Source organism: Helicoverpa armigera, chromosome 4 (assembly GCF_030705265.1).
Source record: "Helicoverpa armigera isolate CAAS_96S chromosome 4, ASM3070526v1, whole genome shotgun sequence".
Classification (NCBI taxonomy): Eukaryota; Metazoa; Arthropoda; class Insecta; order Lepidoptera; family Noctuidae; genus Helicoverpa; species Helicoverpa armigera.
In genome coordinates this window covers 7015849-7035925 of record NC_087123.1, presented here as the reverse complement: position 1 = coordinate 7035925, position 20077 = coordinate 7015849, and the positions used below count along the sequence as shown (strand labels likewise).

The following is a 20077-nucleotide window of genomic DNA, read 5'->3' as shown; positions in this document are numbered from 1 at the left end:
AAAATTATAGCAATGTTTCGGTTTTTTTCGAAGGTAAAAATGTCTGTATTCTGTTGAGACGAAGTGAAAACGTATTTTACATAAGTTATATTAAATCCGTTACCTGGTTGGCCTGGGAATCCCGGTTGACCTGGTGTGCCCGGTTGTCCTGGCTGTCCTGGGTATCCTGGCTGTCCTGGTCCTCCTTGCTGTCCTGGCTGACCAGGTTGTCCTGGGTAACCTGGTTGACCGGGCTGTCCTGGTTTTCCGGGTTGTCCGGGCTGTCCTGGGTATCCTGGCTGTCCTGGTCCTCCTTGTTGGCCTGGTTGTCCTGGCTGACCAGGTTGTCCTGGGTATCCTGGTTGTCCAGGTGTACCGGGTTGTCCTGGTTTGCCGGGTTGTCCGGGCTGGCCTGGGTAACCAGGTTGACCGGGCTGTCCTGGTTCACCTTTAAAAAAGTGAGATGTATTTAAGTTAAGAGACCTTAAACATTCTTTAAATAAAACAATAAAATAGCTATCATTAGACTTTGTTGATGGTTTGTCAGTTTATACAGATTCCATAAAGCGCTTTGAAGAGCAACTTTAGTTAAAGCAATTACCAACTTTTTTTTGAGTTTCCTGTAAAATTTTGACAGTTACTGTGTGTGTATGCGTGGTTGCATTTTTTGCTAAACGTTAGCCATAATTTTATGACGACGTATTGATCAACACTTATCGCTGGGCACAGGGAGAGTAAGGATGGGGATGAAGTTGCGATTGACATTTGAAAAAAAACCCACGACGGTAAAAATCTTATTGAAAAATAATTAAATAACTCAAAACCCCCGACTTAACCCAATTATTATGTTACTAAATATTATAATAGACGTAAAAATACTTTCTAAAAGAGTTGATTATATTATTTGCATTCGTATTTTTGCTCGACATCGATAACGGCAACAGGTAGATACGGTTTTATAATAATGGAACGGAACTTTTGGTGCGCGAGTCCGACTCGCACAAGGCCTACTTACGTATTTTATTTTTTCTTTGCGCAAATTGTCATACATTAACCAGTTACAGACACAGTGAGACTGTTCTCTGGTTTCTTTCTTTCTTTACATTATAATTTTATGTGTTACCTGGCTGTCCTGGGTATCCTGGTTGACCGGGCTGTCCAGGTTTGCCGGGTTGTCCGGGCTGTCCTGGTCCGCCTTGTTGTCCTGGTTGACCAGGTTGTCCTGGGTATCCTGGTTGACCGGGCTGTCCTGGTTTGCCGGGTTGGCCGGGCTGCCCTGGGTATCCTGGCTGTCCTGGTCCTCCTTGTTGGCCTGGTTGTCCTGGCTGACCAGGTTGTCCTGGGTATCCTGGTTGTCCGGGCTGTCCAGGTTTGCCGGGTTGTCCGGGCTGTCCTGGGTATCCTGGCTGTCCTGGTCCGCCTTGTTGTCCTGGTTGACCAGGTTGTCCTGGGTATCCTGGTTGACCGGGCTGGCCTGGGTAGCCTGGTTGTCCTGGCTTACCCGGCTCTCCAGGTTGTCCGGGTTGTCCTGGGGATCCTGGTTGGCCGGGCTGCCCTGGTTTGCCGGGTTCTCCGGGCTGGCCTGGGTAACCTGGTTGACCGGGCTGTCCTGGTTTGCCGGGTTGGCCGGGCTGCCCTGGATATCCTGGCTGTCCTGGTCCTCCTTGTTGGCCTGGTTGTCCTGGCTGACCAGGTTGTCCCGGTTGTCCTGGGTATCCTGGTTGACCGGGCTGTCCAGGTTTGCCGGGTTGTCCGGGCTGTCCTGGTCCTCCTTGTTGGCCCGGTTGTCCTGGGTATCCTGGCTGACCAGGTTGTCCTGGGTATCCTGGTTGTCCGGGCTGGCCTGGGTAACCTGGTTGTCCAGGCTTACCCGGTTCTCCAGGTTGTCCGGGCTGGCCTGGGTAGCCAGGCTGTCCGGGCTGTCCTGGTTCCCCTTAAAACAAGTAAGAAGTGTATTAGATTCGTACGATGACATTTTATAATATAGTTTACAAAAGTGGCAATTTTGTTTACATTTATCCAGTAACACTATAATTTTTTAACTTTGGAATTGAAACTAACTTTTGTAGATAATTTATTTGACATTTTATCGAAGTCTAAAACACAAAGTTAGTCTTGCACGTCGGGATTTAAATATATGATCTTAAAAATAAAATGTTTGGGTTTAAAGCGGGTAAAGTAGTACTACAAGATCCTTTAGTTGAAAATTACCAATAAAAATGGGATCCTAACAAAATATATCAAAAAACGTTCCAAATCGTGTTTTTAATATAAGTTTATCTCTTAAGCCAACGTGCAAGTGCTCTTTTGTGTTTTGGGCTTTACTACTGCATCTAATAATAATTTATAAGAAATTATACATTACACCTCGCCGAACAAAAATGCTTAAGACTGGTGTAATTGACGCTGGTTGTTTACGGACATTAAACGGCATTAAACTGAAATGTATTGTAACGTTTCGGTTTTTCAAAACTTAATTTACCGCTGCTGTTACAAAAGTCAAAGACAGTGAGAACGTACATTACATAAGTTATTTTTCATGAGTTACCTGGTTGTCCTGGGTATCCTGGTTGACCAGGTTGTCCTGGGTAACCTGGTTGACCGGGCTGCCCAGGTTTGCCGGGTTGTCCGGGTTGTCCTGGCTGACCAGGCTGTCCTGGGTATCCTGGTGTGCCGGGCTGTCCGGGCTGTCCTGGTCCTCCTTGCTGGCCTGGTTGACCAGGTTGTCCTGGGTATCCTGGTTGACCAGGCTGTCCTGGTTTCCCGGGTTGTCCGGGTTGTCCTGGGTATCCTGGTTGACCGGGCTGTCCTGGCTGACCAGGGTATCCTGGTTGACCGGGCTGTCCAGGTTTCCCGGGTTGTCCTGGGTATCCTGGCTGTCCTGGCTGTCCTGGTCCTCCTTGTTGTCCTGGCTGACCAGGTTGTCCTGGGTATCCAGGTTGACCGGGCTGTCCTGGTTCACCTTTAAAAAAGTTTGATGTACATAAGTTAAGAGACCTTAGACATTCTTTAAATAAAATAAGAAAATGGCTGTCATTAAGAAGAAGATTAAGATTTACTAAGTCGATTGTTTGTCAGTTTATACAGATTCCACAAAGCGCTTTGAAGAGCAACTTTAATTGAAACAATTATCATCTTTTTAAGGGGATGAAGTTGTGATTGCCATTTGAAGAAATCGGCAACTTAAAAATTTACTTATTATTTAACAGTTGCCCATTGCGGAAATGTAACTGTTGACGATCATTGGAACTCAAAATTAGAGTTTCTTGATGTGCGCAGTACTATTCAAAATATATTGGGTGTATTCAGTGGTTTAGCCACAGGAGTTTTCATAATTTACAACATCATGTGTAAAGCAGAGATAAAGTTAGGAGTATTGAATGTTTTCACCAGTTGACAGCTGTCAGTTTTCAAGGGAGAATTTCAGTTGTTTGTAATATGACTGACTCTTATATGGTGTTCTAATTCTCGCACATTTTTATTCTATTTACTTTTAAAAAAATATTTTTAGGGTTCCGTACCCGAAGAGTAAAACGGGACCCTATTGTTTTCGCGCCTCTGTCCGTACGTCCTTCCGTCCGTCACCAAGCCGTATCACATGAACTGTGATAGTTAGAGAGTTGAAATTTTCACAGACGATGTATTTCTGTTGCCGCTATAACAAAAAATACTGATTGTTTTGCGTATTTTTGCTCGATGTCGATAACGGCAACAGGTAGATACGGTTTTATAAAAATGGTACGGAACCCGTGGTGCGCGAGTCTGACTCGCACTTGTCCGGTTTTATTTTTATGTATTTTATTTTTTCTTTGTGCTAATCGACATATATTAACCAGTTACAGACACAGTGAGACTGTTCTATGGTTTCTTTCTTTCTTTTCATTATAATATTTATGTGTTACCTGGCTGTCCTGGGTATCCTGGTTGACCGGGCTGTCCAGGTTTGCCGGGTTGTCCGGGCTGTCCTGGTCCGCCTTGTTGTCCTGGTTGACCAGGTTGTCCTGGGTATCCTGGTTGACCGGGCTGGCCTGGGTAGCCTGGTTGTCCTGGCTTACCCGGCTCTCCAGGTTGTCCAGGTTGTCCTGGGTATCCTGGTTGGCCGGGCTGCCCTGGTTTGCCGGGTTGTCCGGGCTGGCCTGGGTAACCTGGTTGTCCAGGCTTACCTGGCTCTCCGGGTTGTCCGGGCTGTCCTGGGTATCCTGGTTGTCCTGGCTGTCCTGGTCCTCCTTGTTGTCCTGGCTGACCAGGTTGTCCTGGGTATCCTGGTTGACCGGGCTGTCCAGGTTTGCCGGGTTGTCCTGGGTATCCTGGTTGTCCTGGCTGTCCTGGGTATCCTGGTTGTCCTGGCTGACCAGGTTGTCCTGGGTATCCTGGTTGACCGGGCTGTCCAGGTTTGCCGGGTTGTCCTGGGTATCCTGGCTGTCCTGGTCCTCCTTGATGGCCTGGTTGTCCTGGCTGACCAGGTTGTCCGGGCTGTCCTGGGTATCCTGGTTGACCGGGCTGTCCAGGTTTGCCGGGTTGTCCGGGTTGTCCTGGGTATCCTGGTTGACCGGGTTGTCCTGGTTCACCTTGAAATAAGTAAGAAGAGTATAAGAGACCTATGAAATTTATATGAATCGAAATACAGATTCTTACTAGTGACTCGTGTATGTACCAAAGGAAAATACCCACCTGCGTGCCCTTGGCACTTGCGCATGTTAACTTGCTCCGGCTACATGCACCGTGTAGTGTAGATGCACTTTAGATCAAATTTTTGCAATGTTCGGTTTCCTGATTTCTTGCTTTCTTTCATTATTACTTTACAAGCAATTTTTATAAGTTACCTGGTTGTCCTGGGAATCCGGGCTGACCAGGTTGTCCGGGCTGTCCTGGGTATCCTGGCTGTCCTGGTCCTCCTTGCTGTCCTGGTTGACCAGGTTGTCCTGGGTATCCTGGTTGACCGGGCTGTCCAGGTTTGCCGGGTTGTCCGGGTTGTCCTGGATATCCAGGCTGTCCTGGTCCTCCTTGTTGGCCTGGTTGTCCTGGCTGTCCTGGGAATCCTGGTTGTCCTGGTGTTCCGGGTTGACCGGGCTGGCCTGGGTATCCCGGTTGGCCAGGTTGTCCTGGCTGTCCTGGTTTTACTGGGTATCCTGGTTGGGCACCTGGTAATATTACAATAGATTAAGATTAATGTATTCCCCACACATATGGAAAAATGGAAATAGCGCATGTCCAATAACCCTTTACGTACTTTAAGCATATTGGTTGCTTGTTATATTTTCAAATATAGTATTGCTTCAAAGTTACGGTAGAATATTAAAGAATGAATATCTTATATGCAGGAAGCCCGGTGCACACAATTTGAAACAGGTGTGGAGGTAAGAAGGTTAAAGTTTGTAACAAAATCGCGAAAAATCATATGTATAATTAATTGCTTGTGCATTTATAATATCACAGCCGCCTTTAAAAGAAAAGTTGAAGTGTTGTGGAAAACAATACAATTGCTACACATAAATTGTGTATGTTTGGTATAAATAGTGAATCAATTGTAGATATGGAAAGTGGTCTTGTTTAATGAAATGTGTTCAATGGCGTTCTATCTTACCTGGTCCTCCTGGGCCTCCCGGGCCTCCTGGTCCACCTGGTCCTCCTGGTGTACCGGGTGATCCGGGGCTGCCTGGGGCGCCGGGTTGTCCTGGGTAGTAGCCTCCGGTGGAGGGACCACCGGGGCCATTAGGACCACCGGGCCCTCCTGGACCTCCTGGACCACCTGGACCACCTGGGCCTCCTGGTGTGCCGGGTGATCCTGGGCTTCCTGGGCTGCCGGGTTGTCCTGGGTAGTAACCGCCGGTAGAGGGACCACCGGGGCCGTTGGGGCCACTAGGTCCTCCTGGACCGCCGGGGCCTCCTGGGCCACCTGGTCCTCCTGGTGTGCCGGGTGATCCTGGGCTGCCTGGGCTGCCGGGTTGTCCTGGGAAGTAACCGCCGGTAGAGGGACCACCGGGGCCGTTAGGACCTCCGGGACCTCCTGGACCACCGGGGCCTCCTGGGCCTCCTGGTCCTCCTGGTGAGCCGGGTGATCCTGGGCTGCCTGGTGCGCCGGGTGGTCCTGGGTAGTAACCACCAGAGGGGCCATCGGGGCCATTAGGACCACCGGGACCTCCTGGACCTCCTGGACCACCTGGTCCCCCAGGTCCTCCTGGTGTGCCGGGTGATCCTGGGCTGCCTGGTGTGCCGGGTGGTCCTGGGTAGTATCCACCAGAGGGACCGTCGGGACCATTCGGGCCTCCCGGGCCTCCTGGTCCTCCTGGGCCACCTGGACCTCCTGTACAACAAATAAATATATCATTTATTTTGTAAGTCGTGTTGCGGGAGCCGTCTGAATCTCCCCTTAACTAGAACTTACCAGGTTACGGTCGGCTTTGGCGAAAGAAGCAAATTAGGGAAAAATCTAATATCTGCTTACCTGGTCCGCCGGGGCCGCCTGGTGACCCTGGTGACCCTGGAGAGCCTGGGGTACCTGGGGTTCCTGGAGTTCCAGGGTAGTAGACGCCGTCAGGTCCGTAGAAACCATCAGGACCATTAGATCCTCCTAAAGTGAATGATGACGGGTTACACACAAGTGGTTAATCAAGCCCTTGATTTGTTAGCACAAGAAGCTGCCGATAAGTTAAGAACGCACCTCGACGCTACGCTGCAAATATACTCAAACCAAATATTTAATATTTTGAAATTTATTTATTAAGGCGTTTACTTTTTAATTTGCAGACGAAGTTTGTGCGTTCTTACCTTTCTCATGAAATTGATACTGATTGATAAAGGTTTATGAAGATTTCAGGAATCAATGTCTGATGCCTTTGTTAATTGAACTATAAATCGAGATTGTTTTATTGCTTAACTTCCTAACCGGGGTATTCAAAGTAGCAAGTCATAATGTTTGTTGTTAATTTCACGAGAGTGTGTCGTGGTTGAATGATGAAGAGATCTTACCTGGTCCAATGGGCTGTCCTGGGTAATATCCTCCGCTGCCTGTAAGAGTTAGCACAAATGGATGGGTTAGTGACAAAGATGGCGCTCGTTAAATTGTAAAACATTCAAGGATCTCATGTGTATGTTTGACGTTGACGTTAATTGTTAACGATTAATTAAATGTATTAGAAATGTAATGTATGAATTTCTCACCTAAGTCTGTACCTTGTCCAGGATAGTATTCACCAGAGCCTGGAAGTTGTTAGACACACGCAATAGTTAGTACATGAGATGACAACGAAAATTGTTACTGAACATAATGAATTTATTTTGCTTGTTTTAATAAACTGAACGTTGAATATGATTTGGCTTGACAGTCAAAGCAAACGCAATAAAAAAAGCAAATGTAGTTACATAAAACAGACCACGAACGACACGAATCACGGAATTTCTTAAACCCATTTTCTAAAATATTACAAAGGACGTCAAACGATATTTACTCAGATTTTCCGTGTTTCGAATATTCGAGGAACTATGTAGATTGAATCCACCAACGACGGATACAGCTCCAAAGTTCACAAAGACCTATGTATATTAGTCATGTTAATTCTCCAGTGCGGATCTGGTTTTGCTACTCTACATAGGTGTTAATAAACGTTAGTCACGTCTTACCGGGGTAGTAGCCTGGTGTGCCAGCCGTGCCTGGGAATCCTGGGGTTCCGGGAGTGCCTGCCGTGCCTGGGAATCCTGGTGTTCCGGGAGTGCCCGCCGTGCCTGGGAATCCTGGTGTTCCGGGAGTGCCCGCCGTGCCTGGGAATCCTGGTGTTCCGGGAGTGCCCTCTGTGCCTGGGAATCCTGGTGTTCCGGGAGTGCCCGGGGTACCTGGGCTACCTGGCGTACCTGGGCTACCTGGAGATCCTCCTGTGCCTGGGTAGTAACCACCACTCGGTCCGCCGGGGCCGCCTGGTCCACCTAATGTGACATAAACTCCGTTGTAGAATGTTATGGTTGTTGCGTGAGTGAAATTAAATTTATAGAAAAATTATTAGCTATTCTTTCGTTAAAGTAACATGCAGGATCGTAATATTAAATAGAATTAATGGAACTGTGGTGTTCTATTATAGTTGTGATCTAATGTTTGCCTCTATACAATAATAGTCCGTAAAAACATAAACCATTTACTCTGTTCCTTTACTTAAAACATGATATCATTGGCATATATAGTTTTTATGGTCGATCAAGATCATCGATGTTTATGATTGACAATGAAATCCTGACATGTAATCGATCGTTTTTAGAGTATATATTAGCTTTTGTTATACAAAATTATAAAGTAGTTAGTTCACCTGGTCCACCTGGCGAGCCGGGAGTGCCCGGAGATCCGGGGGTGCCGGCGGTACCTGGAGTACCCGGGGTACCTGGAGTGCCTTGCCCTGGAAACAATTAAAAATTATTATAAGTAAATTACACAATCAATTACCTTTCTTCAAAAGTAAAAATGACTGAAAAGTTAATAAGGTATGAGGGAGATAATGTGAACTTACATGATCCTGGGCCGTAAGGTCCATTAGGTCCTGAAAAACAAAATAAATAGATTATTATCAGTCACAGCAACAGTTGTAAGTACTTAAAGAACACCTTTATTCTAGTGAAATTGACTAAAGGTCAAATTAACTAAGTTATAAATGTTGTTTAGTAAAATAGTAGGTAAATAAGTTAGTTAATATAATTTAAGTTTCGAAATACAGAACCTTTTGAACTTTCAATTTAGTTTCTGTTTTATTGAAAATTGAAACTTAAAACTTACTACTTTAACGAAGTATAAAATAATGTCATCTATACTTATTGATAGGTAAATGTGATAAATTGGGACGTATCCAGCTTTTGTTGCTGACAGTACCTACTTTAGGGTGGGGAAAATGCTTATTAAATTGTTCTTATTTGTACCTTGTCCACTCTGTACGGGTGTAACGTTGGAGTTCTCGCTGCTGCTGTCTACAGGACGCGGCGGTTTCGGTTTCGGTTTTGGTTTCGGCAGAGGTTTAGCGGGAACTCCGCCGGGAGTGCGACCACATCCCTTGGGGAAGTACAGTTTGTTCCACGGGATGAGTTGGCCTGGCTGAGTGTTAGCCGCTTGTCCAGTCCTGTAAGCAGTCAATTGTTTTTATTAGATTGTGCTCTGTGTTTTTTCTTGAGTAGGTAATGTATTTATGTGATAAAAAGGGCTAAATATCAATGATGTAATATTAATACTACACATGTATAGATTTATAAGTATCTAGAGTTATATTATTCCTTTATGTTTTCAATGTATAATATCAAATAAAAAACTAGTTATGACATCACTTTTAGATCATTGATTAATAAATATGCTAGTAACGAGCAATTGTGCAACATTGTATGACAGCAAACTTATATCCAACTTACGCTTCATCGTATTCGTATTTCTCATCAGGGAACACCTCGACAGGTTTCTCTGGTTCCACTACTCTGTACCCGTGGCTGTCAGCGACGTAGTGAGTAGCTCGGAGGAAGCCGTCAGGGTCTACGTAACCATAGCAACCGTAGGTGACGCCGTCCGGACCACGGTTCTCATGGTGGAACTGCCCGTTCGGACCAACGTCATAACCGAAGCCGTATGCACCTGAATCAGACATAAAACCAGTTTAGAAATGATATAAGTCTATAAATTTAGACACAGCCATTAAACTACGTCTTAAACTTAAACAGCGAACATTCCAGTTTGTTTCGAGTATTGTGTTAAAAAATGGTGACCATTTTTTTTTGTGCTACAAGGTTTTTCAGTTGATGTTAGAGGTGGGGTGGTGACGAATTTAGAACATTTATCTCAACAGGCGGTGCCACTATGATAAATTACATGGCGTCAAGCAAGAACTGAAAAACTAACATTTTTGCTTTTTAGGAAAGTGGCTTTCTAGCAGGTATTTGAAGGTCAGATCTGACAGTCAACAATAAAAGAATTTCAGATATTTATTTTATTTTCAGGTAAATCTTAGGCTCAACTTCGTTAAATAAGGTACATTGTGGCATCAGCTTATGGAATTTCGTATAAATAGCATTTACCATCTCAAAACACCTAATACCTATTTAGTTTCTGGTTTGTCATGTTTAAATTCAAGTTTATTCAATGTACCTACTATTATTTTCGAGAGAAATACCTACTAGTTGAAACATGGTTTACAGAATATCAAATACTTGTAGGTATATTGACGTATTATTGCTCGCGACCGCGTATAAGGGTTCACCAACCATAAATGCAAAGGAATCAGTATTACCTAAAATCATAGCTTTCATATAAATTCAATATTACCTAAGACCCGTAGTTTATGTTATGAAAAATACTCAGTACCTATAGTAAAAAAGTCAGTATAGTAAAACTCTTTCACGAAGTCGTGAGTAAACCAAGTGAAAGCTTTTTATACTTCTGTTGAAACTACTTGTGCGTGATATTACTGAAGTAAGCATTGTAATATAATATAAAGAAACCTACATAGAATGGTTTCAGGACCAAGAAGCGGAAATGTTAAATAAACTCTTTAGTACTAAAACGTGTCTTGATGTACATGAAAGTTACAAGCGTGTCTCACGAAGAATGATTACAACGGCAGCTGTTATGTGTCAAAAAACTAACGCGACAAATGAGAGTAATTTCCACTTTCGTCTTCACCTAAAATTTCATGAGCCATTATCTACACGTTCATAGTTCTAGAGTAGTAGAGTCTAAAGAACCTGAGGTTCTTATCTATCACATTATATTGTAAAGCAATGTAAGTACGTAGCACTGCTTGCTTTCCTTAGAATGAAATATTGAGACGAGATATAATTAAAAGACATTTTTGTATCCGGAATAGGCAATCACGATAATGATTATATCTCCGAAAATAACGTCGGACAAAACGGTACATTTGCATAATATCAATAACCGAAAATGCGTAAGAGTCGAGAAACAGGTTTCATTAAATCTTGGGGTACAAAATAAAACGTTAGTGTACGTTTTCTTATGGAATTTATTTTCCTTGGTGTGCGTGTCAAGAATGTGAGACGGGGATCTACTGGTGTGGGAAATTATATCCATTTCAAGCTGTCTCATTAAAATTCAGACTACGGATCCCGGCCACAATTAAGTCCTGACCACCTGGGACAATCCATTAAATTAAAATGGGTGGGCGGTATCTGTGATGTATGCAACAACATTTATTTGGAATCCAAGATAAGTGAAACAAATTTTAGCGTTATGTTCTCAAGATTTTGTAAACATTTGACGAGGTTTAATGATATTTATTTTCAAACTTTCATAAATTAACCTACCAATTAAGAGAACTTTTCCCCTAGACAAATTTATTTACGCAGGTAGTAGCAATTTACCCAAGAGGTAGCAAGTAGTAAATATACCCGGACGGACTTGTGAAGTACTTACTACTTTACATTTACTGCTTGAACAAAGGCAAGTGTGAGATTACGCACTTTGGTAACTGCATACCACTTTGTTACTAAGTAACTAGTTTTATGTTTATTACGAAAGGCGTTAGTAAATATGTTAAGTCTAGCGGCTTCAAAATAAAACACAAACAAAATAGGTCCTCAACGACCTTTAAAATACGTTTAAACGAGATTCTTCAATACACAAGGATTCCGATATTCGCATTCTTAATTAAATACATTTTTAACAACACGAATTGGTGAAAAGATCAATCATTCTTCTTCAAAACTGAGATTAATGTATTTCTCCCCGCATAGGATATTTACATCGTTGGATGATCGATGGCGTTTTGACAGTTAATGTCAAAGTTGTGCGGATCTCTGGAAAGTTAAGATGCTAATCTATGTTTCTGTCTAGACCTAGTGACATAATAAAGAACAGAAAAAACTTGCGAAGTAAGTTCGGGAGGTGCAGGTATCGTACTAAAGTGAGTACCGGTTTTAGGCGACTAGACCCATTTATCTAAGTGGCCATGGAATAAATTGTGATAAATCTCTCTTATACACTTACTTGTGTCATAGTTGGTTTCGTAGTACTGTTTCTTCTCGGCGTCTTCGATGTCTACGACGACTTCGTTGTCGGCTTGTCCCTGGTAAGGACCGTACTGGCGAGCCTCTCGGGCCTCCGCGATTACTTTGGGATCATCTTTTGGTGGGTTCTTTGGAGTATCCTTGCTAGCACTTACTATGGCTAGCGCGGCCTGAAAATAAAAGAAAAAGAGTTATGTTAAATGTGACAAATAACATTTAGTTGTAGAACCTTATGTACAAAAGAAAGAAAAAGAAAGACTAACTTCTTTTTGAGAAGTGGAAAACTCGTTTAAATAACTCTCATAAAAACTCAAGCTACAAAGTGTTTTTGAATTTGTAATGACTTAGAATAGATAAAATTATGAAATATTTGATAATCATGTAAATATTTGATAGTGTTGTGTTTACCATAAGAAGTAAATGACATAATTATGCTAAACATATGGGTCTAATTAATAAAACACGACTTGAGCTCTAGTGACATAATGCCCTGGGTAAGTTCGCTAGCACACGGAATGGTAAATCCAGCATTTTAAAATTACACAAAAACAATTACCTAAGAATTCTGAAAGGTCAAATCCAATAAACATAAAAGTCATTACTATTCTGCATCAAAACGAGGATGACGACATTGTCTATTTACCTCATACAACTTATTATAAAATTACTACGTAATCATTCGTAAAGATATTTAGATTTGGTCATAATATTATGCTATCATGGCACATGGTTATTGTGCGAATGAATGAATAGTCTTTATATCATTGCAATTAACATATGGTATTTACCTACCTATACAAGTTTAAATTTACGCCCAGTGTAGTTTGTGTCATCAAACTGGCTACGACTTTGGTGACTCGCTGATTTTATAGTCATAATCATAACTTTGTGTTTTGTGCACAAGTCAATTGATTACTATTAGATGGTATAATAGAGACTAACAATAAGTTTAAATTGTTTAATAAGCTAATTTTAATTTAAGCGTTGGTGGTTTAATTTGTTTTTAGACACAGCTATTAATACTCGGTACTAACTCGATATAAGTAATGACACTGACAATCACAATCATAATGCCAATGACTGAAAATCGATTGGTCAAAAAATAAAATAATTAATCGACCAAACAAGGCAATTATAGAAAAAATAAAACTCCGCATTTCAGTTAAGTTGATTAGATTTGTCGTTGGGGTCAAACAGACGAAGTGCAAGTGCGAGTGCCGACAGGTTGCACAATCAAACTATTGAGTGAGGTATGTGCAATCATTTACAAATATTATTGTCTAGACTCCACCACTACGACATTCCTCATCATTCAGTTTATTTATTAATCGTTTGTGGTAATGAAATTAAAGATTTAACCATATTCAATGAAAGTTTGTTTTTGTTTTTGGGGTCAAGACGCCAAGGATTTAATCAAGGATTCGTGACTCCAATACCAGGTGTTTTAACACCTTCAATTATTTAGGTGTTAAACAGCACACGGTGACTCTGAAAACATTATTGTTTGCTCCTTGGACCCGCGGTAAGGCAACTTGTTGCAAAACTGTCAATGAGCCTCACTGCTGAGTACATCGTAAATATCAAATGTTCAACAAGTTTTATTGATAATAGCAACACACATGATGGCAAATTTAGCCTTACTTGTAGCATCGAGCTTATTGCGTGACCAGCTATTGTATAAATCCAAGTGTTTAAGTAAAGGTTATTCTATCAGTCGTACATTAGAGCTGTTATGGTAATTTTATGAACACATTTTATTGATCGAGTTACCAAACACATACCACATTTGTTGCATGATATGCCTATTACATAGATTTGTATATTTATAGTCGAGTGCACATTTAGAAAAAGTTTGCGTGAAGGGAATATTTAAGAATGATAACACGGAAGCTAATCAAGTCGAGGACAGAAATGCGGATGATGGTTTATCGGGTCGCAATGACTCATCTTGGACAGTAACTCACAGCTGAATGAGAATAGTTTTATTTTTATGTCAATTCTATTTTTGTCAACAAATCTGATCTCAGATAACGATCAAGTCGGTCAAAGTAAAAGAAATATTCAGTCAGCGTTTGGGGTTTGTATAAATTTATCCCATTGTAACGCCGAACACGTCTGGTTCAAAGTTTTGCACTGTCCGTCAATGTCCGTGACCGTAACCCCCTAAACTGTCGCCTTATGTTTCAATCTCACGTACTAGCGAGACAAGCATCAGAAACAAATTGTTTTTTGATCTGGGACATAAACGTGTAAGCATTTAAAAAGGATTCGCAAGTCACGTCGAATTGTTAAAAAGAAAAATCGCAATACAATGGAGTTGACACAGAAACCTAAAGTAACTTCTGATCCTCTGAATGGCGGCACGTGGTGTACAGCAGAGCGATTATATTAATGACTTCATAGTCATTTGTCGAGTTTCTGAACTTAAACTACAGTTTATCATCTTCGGCACTTGGAGTTACAGAATGTTAAGCAAAGTTTAAGTGAAAGAGTCCCGGTGGGCCGATGTGAACTTAAGTTACCTTTGGCCAAAGCGTTCCTTTTTCCGCACATAAAACTTTTATTTTTATTAAATCGATTTAGGTATAGGTATAATTTATAAATAGAAAAGAAATGTAATTGTAAAACTTTGCGACCGTTTTGGCTTTCTATTTTTTTTGCTTCATGTTTGTAAAATTTGGCTTATTTCATGAATCGTATGTAGACGTAGTCTATTCGTTTACCTTCCTCCGCGGTTATTACGGTAGGTAGGTGAGTAATATATGAAATGTTTCAGTGTAAACGCGTCGCATTATCCCAACATCTTTATGGCTCCGTGGTTACTCAGATTTTATTTCCAAGCGGATCTTCAAGGCACGCGTGCCCTTGCACATTGCCGTTAAATATTTATTAAATTACAACTTCAACAAGACTATAATAAACATCTATTATGATTTTCTATTCTATGCGACATTACACAGCATCATTAACAATACAAAGATCTACCAATGCGTCAAACATTTTGCAAGTGGAATCACTAATTACAAGAATAAGTAATACCTAACCATATTGTGACTTACGATTAACGGTACTTGTGATTGTCAATTATGTCACGTTTTTATCTCGATTTTTCGGTGACCAAGTACATCAGAATAAATCTCGATTTAATGTTTTACATAACAGATTTTATTGTTTTATTTCGTCAATAACCCTTCAGTGTACGCTGTCTGGCTGTTAAGCATTTCCATACTTTATTGCCGAATAGGGTACACGATCCTTGACATAATTCGAAGCTGCGAATTTTTGTATTGTGTAATGAATGGGATCCCAAACACAATGTATTTTATATTGACGCTTCAAATTGTTGAAACACATTATTTTACATATTCCGAATAAAGTTTTTTAATTTATGAATCTTTTATAGCATTGGATTAAAGTATACGCATTAATCAATGTTTAGTTTTTATAATTTGTAATCTTTTTTAGCTGCATACTGGGCGTGTTTAAGGCTATAGTTCAAATGTCATCCAACACCACAGGTTGGCGTATTATTTTTATCTAGGTAATTATTTATTATTCGAGGACATTGTTTGATAGCCACAATAAGACGAATAATCAACTCGTTTTTCTTTTAATTTTATCGTCGAAGTTGTTGAAGCGACGATTGTTTGCATGGAAAGCAACCTAACGAAGTATTTTTGGGTAGTGTGGTGGTAGATACAATTAGATAAAATGATAAAAAAATACTAAACTGCATTTGAAGCTTTTTTCGCATCTGTATAAAAAGTACCTAATTATAAATAGTTTTTCGATCACGAGATGTTAACCAGTATTTATATTATGTCAAGGTGCGGTTGGGTGACGCCACCGGGTTATGTCACACACTCTCCGACGCTCGCCTCTAATCTAAACGCTAAGTAACTCTACAAACTGTCGAAGGTCGCTTGCATCCGGCACCCATAGCTCTCTGAGCTTATTTACTTACTCTGTGACTAACAGTGAAAGTGGTTGGACTCCGTTAACCTTTGCTATTGACCACTTATATCAATGGGTCACAGTATAATACAGTCGATAACCTACATTTCTCCATGACAAAAACTTGCATCACAGGCTCAATCAAACATTTTTTTGATCGTCAATCAGAATGACGGCGATGTCGTCACTGTTCGCAGAGGTCGTTCGTGGTCTTCTTATCGTATTTTTATTCTTTGAACTTTAATTATGAAGTCATCAGCAAAAGAGATTTTTGTTCTGACATTTCACGATGTGAGTAGGGTCATCATTTGTAGCCCATCACTTGTGCAAATATTACAAAAAGTAAAAAGGTGCATTCGCCAATGTCAATATTGTGTACCGTGTTTAAGTGGACAAGTTTGTAAATTATTTATTGGTATTTGTTATACTAATATCGTTTAGAGGCTCATCTAGTGATTAGACTTGATTTCTTAATTAAGAAGACAATTAGAATTTCATAACGGTCAAACAGCGCTTTGCCGGAGTACCGTCGTGAGAATTGGACGTGATTGCTTCATCTGCGGGATCACGATAACGCTTGCGACGTTACACAGATCGATGGCGATCACACTTCGGTCAGATTAGTCCAATTTTCCTAACATTGTTGTCTAGTCTAGCACAATCCGACCCAGAATCAGTGGGTGAATGGGGGAAAGAAAACGTCCTAGCGCTCGGCTGACATCGTTGTGCGTGGCGTGAGAACTAGAAAGAATTGCCCAACTTCATCCAATTATGTGTATAACATACTAAATACTTACAGTAGAATTTTATTCTAGGTATGGCCGATGAATTCTTTGTAGCTATTCAGCATAATTTTATAGTTCAATATATTTTTTTTTACATATATTTTCATACTTCGGAAAGTGACCTGTTGCGTTCTCTTTATTTTGCAAGATAGTGTAAAGTTTTAGTATGAATATAATATTTATTTTATTTTCCTATATCAAAATCTATTCAGTTTTGTTTGTTTTTACTGACTTGAAACTGCGTGATCATTTTCGGCAAGTATTCAAATTATTTAGGTAGAATAAATTTAAAATTCGGTAGCAATTTTGACGTGGAAGTGACTTAATCCTCCTAAAAGCTGCTATAACGAATAATTCAAGTATTATTCCAAGTATTGAAGGACCCTTCATGAAACTTTTGACAAGGATAAGAGGCTTTAAGGTGTATTAAGTAATAGCTAACGTTATTATAAGTTTCCGTACGTATTAGGTATTCGAAGTTATTTACGTCACATTCACACACATTTCACAATGCGAGCCAAAAATATGCCTTTACTCATTATAGTTTAACTGTGATATTCAATTTACGACTTTTACGCCTAAGTACTACTAAATAATCAAGGATTTCAAAGGGTATATACTGTTATTTAACTTAAAAGCGTGAATTTAACAACAGCATGTTCTTGCATAGTAAACTGTTGTAATAAGGTGTTAAATTTAGTGCTTCAAGGAGACATATTTGAGGACTAAGTAAGTAGGAGTGTAGAGGTTTGTTTTGTCGCTACAACATCTTTCGTGATTGATCACCGCAAAACGATGTTCATAGCAAACAAACAATTTGAATACAAATTCCTAGATCCTTGTTTATGCTTGTTCATTTGCATCATGTTATTGCACTTGTGAGTCTGTGTTCAAGTGCTTGTGTTGATTTAGACAGCCTAAACCTTCAGAGATTGATATTTTTGAAAGGCCGCTGTAGTCGCATCAGCTAGGAGAGTTACGTCATGTCATGACCCCGGCACTTGGCCCGTGAGGCGCACCAACAAACATCCTCAACCTTTAAACTATTTGTATCCTCCCGTATATACGACATTGTTTTATTATTTAATGCCGATCCAACCGGTATCGTTGTATCCGAAGTTAAAAGTAGAGATGACTCACATTACGCATTCCTAATAAGGTAATTTAATGCCAGTGACGGATACTCGTTTTATTTAGGTTCCAAATTAATAAAAAAACCTTTACCCAATGCCTGATCTCATTTATGCGTCAAGTATTTAGCCGTCCCAACAGACGAGATTTTGACAGTAAGAAATGCCATAACTGTTTCAAAATACCGCGGATGCTATTTTGAATACTGACCATTCTGCGATGACCTCCCATAATTTAACAAGAACTTAATCCGATGACCTTTGACTAATGGTGATGTTATTAAAAATGTATTATAATATATTTGTATGAGATCATTAGTAACCCCGCAAACGGAAAAACAACCGTGTATTTATTTACCTAACTAATAACAGTTTATATTTTCAAATATTAACAACATTGTTTGTGCATTATCATCACAATGATCAGCACACAATCTGAATCAGAGCTTTCATTCATAAATGTGCAACTTAATCGGATGAATACAAAAGGAGGATTAAAAATTTAAAAATAAATGCCACACACGTGCATAATGGCTATTTTTACCTGGAATGGTATTTTTCACTCAAATTAACTTTGTGAGCCGATTATAATGCAGTCCTAATATGAGTTTGCGTTTTTGTTATCCCGCATTATCTTGGCTTCGGCGGCAAAATAAACAAGTTGATGTGTTAATGATAATAAGATGAAGGTGTCCGGCGGTACTCGGAGCTTTTTAACATTTTAAATCCTGCCAAAGGTTTTGACGAAATGATTGACAGGACAATGGAGGAGACAGATCTCCATCGGCCGGCATCAGAACGCCCATCTGTTGTTCCTCTCGATGAAACAATGTCAATGTCCTGTTATACCATCCTGTGAGAGTCGTTAACCTTCTTACGTATATGTAGAAAACACAATCTTACCTTCCAAAACTGAATTTGTGGTGTTTCTCATATTTCCATAGCTTTAGCGACAATAAAGCTTAATTTAACACGACTTTACAAAAACGGCTATCGTCGCGACATGCGTGGGAGATTAATCGTCATTAAAAATAGAAATAGGCGAAATTAGAAACAGGTTATGTGGATACGTTTAGGCAATGCACGGACTAGAACTACAATTGGAAATTATTTGGAAGATGTGAAGCAACGTCTTTCTTTAACGCTGTCTTTCAGGCTGACTTAATAATAAATCATTACGATATATCGGAATTATATGTAGGTAATCTAGGAAGTTGAGAAGCCAAATGTCAAATATAGTTCTTGTTATTTGTATTTTAGGGTTAAGCACTTCCTCACGTGGAGGGTCGCGGCGGTCGTCGATGAGACAGAAATTACTAACATCTAGCGAGAGAAGTGCGACTAGACACAAGACTATGAGTCAGTTCACGATCAACGTAGCCGACGTCACCACTCATAGATCTCTTAACGGACCGCTATTGTCGGCGTCCCCGACGCCACGCTCCACTATCCAATCATTTGTTATGTAAACCAACACAATGCGTTGTAACGTTTAACTCTAATGATGTCTGCTAGTACCTATAGATACACCATGTCAAAGAAACCAACCCAGTTTTTTCCACTTTTGTCTTTCAATCTATTCACAAATCCCGCTTGAATGCCACTGAATAGCCTGACAACAGCCGTTAAGACAATGCTGAATTAATATTGCTTGGGGTAAACCAGTTCAAATATTGATTTTCGTTTTATTGTGAAGCGACAGACTAATTAAGGAGAGTAAACCAAGTCAGAAAGTTGGGGTTTGTAGAAAGTAATTTAAAGAATAGAGCTCATTTCCGTGTCTTTCTAAGTAACAGAACTACTCACTTTTCCGAGTGTTGGATGAAGAAAAAGTTTTATTCTTAGGTAAAAAATATTCTTTATCGACTTTTATGAAAATTATCTTTTACTAGGTACCAAAGTAAGCCTAGATTTTCTTCATGATATAAAGTTTGTATACAGTTTTCTTAAAACTTATAAAGTAATCCTATTGACTTCGAAAGTCTTAGTAACAGATTTTAGTTACAACAAATGAATAAAATATGTATATGAAAAAGGCCATTATTTTTTAAGTGGAATATTAAAACCAGGAACATATTTTTGCATGTAATAAAATGTTGAGTCGTAACTAAAGCTAAGATCCAACGAAGCAGGATCTCAAAGCCTTCATAAAAAGAGCCAATATTTATTGCGGGCTCTAAGCGCATTGAAATTGATTTCTCTCGCATGATATCTGCACGAATAAATCAAATTTATAGTTCATGTATGAGT

The 20077-nt window shown here is 40.4% G+C and overlaps 1 protein-coding gene and 1 long non-coding RNA gene across 2 annotated transcripts in view; one reads left to right on the top strand and one right to left on the bottom strand.

Annotated features, from left to right (window-relative positions):
* Positions 1-20077, bottom strand: part of LOC110378995 (collagen alpha-2(IV) chain) — a 28778-nt gene that overhangs the window by 5745 nt on the left and 2956 nt on the right. The window contains exons 2-16 of the mRNA XM_064034142.1: positions 11939-12128; positions 9355-9571; positions 8875-9071; positions 8472-8501; positions 8274-8360; positions 7600-7899; positions 7141-7179; positions 6949-6987; positions 6425-6550; positions 5564-6283; positions 4833-5120; positions 3882-4046; positions 2528-2941; positions 1103-1912; positions 104-427 (exon numbers count right to left, since the gene is read on the bottom strand). Coding sequence (XP_063890212.1) covers positions 104-427; positions 1103-1912; positions 2528-2941; positions 3882-4046; positions 4833-5120; positions 5564-6283; positions 6425-6550; positions 6949-6987; positions 7141-7179; positions 7600-7899; positions 8274-8360; positions 8472-8501; positions 8875-9071; positions 9355-9571; positions 11939-12128 — 3946 coding nt within the window. The remainder of the gene's footprint in view (positions 1-103; positions 428-1102; positions 1913-2527; positions 2942-3881; positions 4047-4832; positions 5121-5563; positions 6284-6424; positions 6551-6948; positions 6988-7140; positions 7180-7599; positions 7900-8273; positions 8361-8471; positions 8502-8874; positions 9072-9354; positions 9572-11938; positions 12129-20077) is intronic.
* On the top strand, positions 2799-4506 carry LOC135116704 (uncharacterized). The gene is made up of 3 exons (XR_010276387.1): positions 2799-2935; positions 3921-4271; positions 4443-4506. It is a non-coding gene; the product is annotated as an uncharacterized LOC135116704 (long non-coding RNA).